Here is a 6,000-nt window from a genome sequence, read left to right on the forward strand (position 1 = left end):
TGCTGGCTTTTCAGCTAGCTTCTGCAGTCCTGAATGCTGGCCTTTCAGAGGAGGCGCCACAAATGCTGCGTAGAGAGAGATGACACTTAGGATATTACTTTAATTAGCAGCTATAGCTTTTTCTTTAAGCGAATAAGAAGCGAGTTTAGCCATAGAAGTCACAACAGCATTAAAGTATGTAATCTCGGGCTCTGCGCTGGAAATGAACAGCAGCACTAGAGGGCACAGTACACTCGCATCTCAAAGTCACAACCCAGAAGTGCCTGAGCCTAATTTAGGCTTTTACCGATTTGTGGAATTCAATTTATACCGTAATATGTACATAAAAAGCTTCTGTTTTGCAAAAAGTGAGTGTATGTAGCTTCACTAAAGTGCTGTCTGAAGCAAAAGCGGGACACTTTGCAGCAAGGCTTTGTTTAACAAATCACTTAAACCAGAACGTATATACACAAAGGGAGAGTCATCCTGTAATTAGAACCTGTCAGAAATTTCTGCTGCTGTTACCTGAGTCTTAGTCACCTCCAGTCTTTGTGTCTTCCAAATTCTGATTTTATGTACTTGAGCAGTAGCAAAATGTGGCAAAATAAAAATAGTTTTTCATTCATTGTCAGATTAGAAATGAATCAGCCTTTCTGGAGAAGAATTTGTCTTAAATTTTAAACAGCTAACACAAGAAAGGCTAAGAATTCCAGCCATCTCCAGGCAGGTATGGTAGTACCAACAGTACTGCGTTTTCACCTAGGACTTCATGTAATTGTAGGCAAAGTGTGCAGGGAAGTGTCCTACTGACTTAAAGAACTGTTTATTTTAGAGCCTAAAATTATTAAAAACCATACCTACTGGTCCAGACCACTAAGTGCCTTAAGTAGGTTAGTGTTGTCTGAAGAGCTGTAATGTAGCTGTGAAACTGCTACGCAGTTTGCTTTATACAGTGTTTATGAAGTTATTTAATTTTAGTAGTAACCTTCACATTGTTTTGAGTATTTTAAAGAAATACGCAGCTGAAACGCTGACTATGAAAATAAGAACAGTTAAATTCACTATGGCCATTTACAGTCTGTAAAAAGTCAATTTTATATATGACAGTGAACAAAGGCTATTATTGTCACCAACTCTTCTCAAAGATAAATGTGCCATAATGTTTTTTATTTTAAGTTGGCCATGTGAAATAATAGTAAAATGGCTTTAAAAGGCATCACCAAAAAAAAAACCAAAAACCCCAAACCAACCACTACTACTTACGGGTTATCCAGGAGTAATACAATGGGATTTAGTTCTTTCTTTGGTCGATAATAAGCTCTGAGGGGAACAATAAAGTTATATAAGCCATTTCCAGCAGTTTCTGCTGCAACTATAATCAATTTATTTTTGAATCCATAGGCTTTTGCATCTTCATAGTAGTTATGTTGGCATCCCTAAAATCAAAATAAGAAACAAGTTCAGTGGATACGAATAAAGAGATTTAGCTCTGACATTAAAGGGGCTTACCATTAGAAACAGAAAATTGTATCAGATTATTTACATCAGACGATATACACCTGATTAGACAGAAACGCTTGACAACGAAAAGCATGAGAAAACATACTATAACTCAAGCGCTAAACGATCCTCATCTCTAAGCCAAAAGCAGAATTTAACTCTCTTCAGAGCCAAGAGACAAACGAGAACACAGTTTTACGGAGGAACAAACTCCCTTTACCTTATCTAGTCTCAGACAACAGAAGGGCACTTTTTCATGCAGAAGATGACAAAACGTGGGAGAGCTTCCAATGTAAGGAGAGTAAGGAGGATAGCCTTTGGCATAGCTAGGAGAATAGAATAAACATTTTTCAGTGTAGCAGATTACTGCAACACAGTTGACTGCACAACTGTGTTTTATGGGATCCTTACACATTTGCAGTTACTTGCAGATGAGCAGAGTCAAATACATGAACTGTTTACAAAATATATTCTTTTGAGCCTTATTAGCTTTGACCAGTTTGATACAATTTAGTGAAAGCTATCATGCTTTTGTGGACTAAAGGAATTTTGCTTGAGGGCTTTTTTTTGTATAGGCATCTTTGGAAAGAGGCTGATATTATCATAGTGTACTGTCCTAGTATTTTGAACATGTGTACTATGGAAATAATTGTGGTACTTCTGCTATCTCTTTTCCATTTTTCTTTTAAACACTTATCAAGAATGAGTGAGGTCATTATCTTCTTGCTTTAATAATCTACTTTCAACGTGGAATAAATTTTAAATGACAAATCCTTTTGTTGAGATGAAATTTCTAATTTGCCTTAGTTTTTAATAAGAGGCCTTTAAAACCCTGGTATTTCAGTTTACAGATTTAAGATGACTTGTTCTATTTTTTTTTTTATTTGAGCTTTTTATCTTCCTTGGGGCTTCTCATACTTGCCGCTGTGGGAGGTGGGAAAGTGCTAGGTGAACCATGGGCATAATGGCGTGTTTCAGTTTTAACTTCCCCGTCAGCAATCCCAATAACCATTATCGCTTATCTGCATGGCAGTTACAGGATTGAATCTTCTGGTTTTGAGTAACGCATCATTACTCTAAGTAAAGTGCTAACAAGCACTTTAAATTAGATGTAATAATTTTGTCTCATACTGCTGTTTTTTTATTGTTGTTCCTGCATTTTGAAGTCACACACCTAACTCCAGTGTTCCCCAGGCTGTAGAACGTCCTCGTTATCACTGCATTCTCAGGACAGAAGTATTTATCTGTTTACAGATTAGCTGAGTCCTGTCTTTGTAACTATAGAACTAAGGAAAATGGTCATAAAAATGCTATTAAACTGCAATACACAACTAGATGTTTACAACAGAGTACAGAAAATCTCCAGCAAATGCAGGAGTTAATTTGTTCTGGTTTTGTTCTTAAATTTCAGAATAGGCATAATAGCATTCTGCCAACAGACAATTTCATAAGAAGGAATAATTCCATAATTGGCCTTTATGGGTTTGTCTTGCTACAACTGCTTGGATTGATCTGCATGTCAGAAAAATTATCCATGCTGCTTACATAACATTAGCTTTTCAAATTATGTTGTTTATCTTTAATATACATACTCTAAGCCTGCAGAGACTTCATCATCTGATGGGGTAGTTTCATCTTCTGACTGGTCACTCAGCAGATCGCACGTGTGAAGCGAGGATGAGTCTGCAACTTCCAACACGGGTGCTATGCTGGGCCGTCTGCCCTCTCTGCCTCCGTCGGCAGGAAGAGCTAGCGTGGGCCTGCTGGGCGTCCGGCATCCCGTGTCTTGTAGGTCAATGGCCACTGTCCCTGAAGCAGCGTTGAAAGCATTTTCTCAACGTGGTTGTCAGAGCATTTGAATGAGATTCCCCTATGTAGCGTGGATGACCTGAGTGCGTGTCGAGACTGAAAGGAATACTGTCCTGACTGTGTTCATCACGTTAACGTATAACAAATATTTCAACTATACCTGAGGAAGCGTCTTCCTGCACAGCAGCACTTTTTTTGACCATCAATATATATTTTCTTGTTAACTACCTTTTTAAAATCATCCCTTACATAATTATCCATATTTATATACATCAATAACCCGTAGGTTTTTCTTGAGCAAGGCCATTTAAATTAAAGCACCTTACGAAAACTTATTGCAAACTACCAAATTATAAGTGACAAACAAATAACACGTGATTTTCTCAGTTGCTTTGTTTTTACATGCATTTTATTATTACTACTTTTTGAAAAAGTCTCAAGCAGTTTAATTCCATATTGTCAAGTAAAAGAAAAATATAACCAAATTCTGTTGGTTGTTTTATTTATTTTTTTAAGAAAATATGAGGGCAAGTGCTTAATATTTTTTCTTACCACAGAGTATTATAATTACTTAAATATTAATTTAAATTATAGTTTTAGGAATACACTGTTAAAAGCTTTAAAATGCACTACTCCTTGAGTAAGAATATGATGTGAGGAGTTTTTTACTTACCCATGCTGGCTATTATACTGTGTACAGGTAACCTAGAAGCTCCATGATAAGATATTTTTGATTCACGTTTTTTTCTATGCTTTTCTTGCTTCTTAAAAGCAGAATTCTCCTCTTTGGTGATATTTATGTAAAAGCATGTATCTGTAGAACTCATGATATATTGAGGACCTGGATTCAGCAAAATGTTTTTGTTATCTTCCTTTCTAACACCAATCAGACAGACTCCAAACCTTAATTAGAAAAGGAAAGGCATGGTTCATTTTGCATAATCCTGTACATAATCAGAATTTCCTCCAAAAATGAACCTCCAGTTTATTCTTATATTTTGCAGATTATAAACACTTGCAGACTTTTATACGACAAATATTTTTGAAAAACGTTATCTCCTAAATAGGCCACTTCTGATCAAGCAGTTTTTATGAGCTTAGGAATCCCTAGGCATTTGAATACAGTGTTTTTCTTAGTCGCCACAATATTTTTCTTACGCTGTTCCGGTTTATATTTTTCTATCAGATCAATATTTTCCCAGAGGGGATTATTAGTAAAAGAATGGATATATAATATGAAAAAGTATTAATCATGTTAAATCGTTCCATTATTCACATGTAATGGACACCATTTTTAGAATTTATTTTTGCAATTCACTCCTAGAAATGCATTTGATTTGTGATAGAAAATAATCAAAGCAAGAAAAAATCTCTCACTTATAAAAAATGAGAGTAAACTTAGTGTTCTGGGCTGGATACACGTTCATTTTGTTAAATATGCATGGATATACGATTCGTACAGCTCGTACGTTCACCTTACCATCCAGCACTAAGTGACACATGATCCGGAACCTAAAGAAATACGTTAGTATCTAAGAGAAAACATTTGGTTTTATTTTGAATCACCACCAGAACATAGCAGGACCCCCTTTAAATCGGACATTTTGCAAAAAATGAGCATGCCACCAAAGAAGCCAGATTTCCAGCTTCTAGCGCCCTGCCCCTGACCCTTTTCCAGATTCTTTTGGACATGGACAGGGACTCCTCTTCTCATATAACCTCTCTCAGGTACAATTTTTTCTTTTGGTTGTCAGGCTTTTCCTGCACGTTCTTTATATTCTGTTCTCTCAGACTGAACCAACATGAGCTTTTACCTGACCAGCTGTTACGTACAGAGAAATATCCATGAAACACATTAGTGGTCAGATACTTAAACCCACTGTAATACGTAATACTGCACCTTTGAATGCGGAGCTACGCTGCAGGCAAAACAACTGATTATTTGTTTGAAATTTTAAAGATAGGAAAATGAACATACTTCTTATATGCATGGAAAGAAGCATATGTGAAGCTTTTCCCCTCATACTCAGCGAAAAAAGTACTTTCTTCCAGGTTAATATGATACACTTCATTACCAGAGCATCTGCCGTACATTTTCTGCCATTGTTCTGGTGATTGCTGACTCTCCCTGAAACATGTACAGATAAAGACAGTAATTTAAAACTTAATGTAAAATTTTTATTAATCATAACAGTATTTTATGGCAATAGAAACTACAAATGTCTATTAAAAAAGGTCTCACAGGCTAACCTGAAAGAAATATTTGAGATCAAAGCTTGGTAATGCGGTAAGTACAGAGATTGTTTTAATGAATCAAAGAGTATTTTCTGCTAAGTAATAGGTGTATAAGACGATGTACTTCAGTAATGGGAAAAATAAGGCTGAATTACTTTAAATTCACACCATGATCAGTAGATTCATTGCATTTTAAAGATGATGAGTGAAACCAACAGCATGCTATTCTGTTCATAGAAGCAGTCTTGCAGGTGCTCCATCTTCGGCATTTACCCTACGGATCTCTTTAGTTCCTATGCCTTGTATACTATGACAAGTATAAATCTTCTTTAGCGCAAAAAAAAAAAAAAAGATATTAAGCATATCATCCTTTATGACGTACAGCTAATGAACTTCATCTAAGAGTGCTGCCAGTGGAAATGTTCCAAACCTCGGCCAACACCAAAACTTGCAGACCTGGAGCTTATTTGAACTTCA

At 36.1% G+C, this 6,000-nt stretch overlaps 1 protein-coding gene across 1 annotated transcript in view; it reads right to left on the reverse strand.

The window, feature by feature from the left end:
• Window positions 1-6,000, reverse strand: part of KCNT2 (potassium channel, subfamily T, member 2) — a 69,183-nt gene that overhangs the window by 29,879 nt on the left and 33,304 nt on the right. Inside the window, exons 9-13 of the mRNA XM_010140966.1 lie at window positions 5,267-5,416; window positions 3,962-4,191; window positions 3,072-3,288; window positions 1,700-1,805; window positions 1,243-1,415 (exon numbers count right to left, since the gene is read on the reverse strand). Of these exons, the coding sequence (XP_010139268.1) occupies window positions 1,243-1,415; window positions 1,700-1,805; window positions 3,072-3,288; window positions 3,962-4,191; window positions 5,267-5,416 (876 nt within the window). The remainder of the gene's footprint in view (window positions 1-1,242; window positions 1,416-1,699; window positions 1,806-3,071; window positions 3,289-3,961; window positions 4,192-5,266; window positions 5,417-6,000) is intronic.

The sequence above is a fragment of the Buceros rhinoceros genome, unplaced genomic scaffold, assembly GCF_000710305.1.
Source record: "Buceros rhinoceros silvestris isolate BGI_N320 unplaced genomic scaffold, ASM71030v1 scaffold4588, whole genome shotgun sequence".
Classification (NCBI taxonomy): Eukaryota; Metazoa; Chordata; class Aves; order Bucerotiformes; family Bucerotidae; genus Buceros; species Buceros rhinoceros.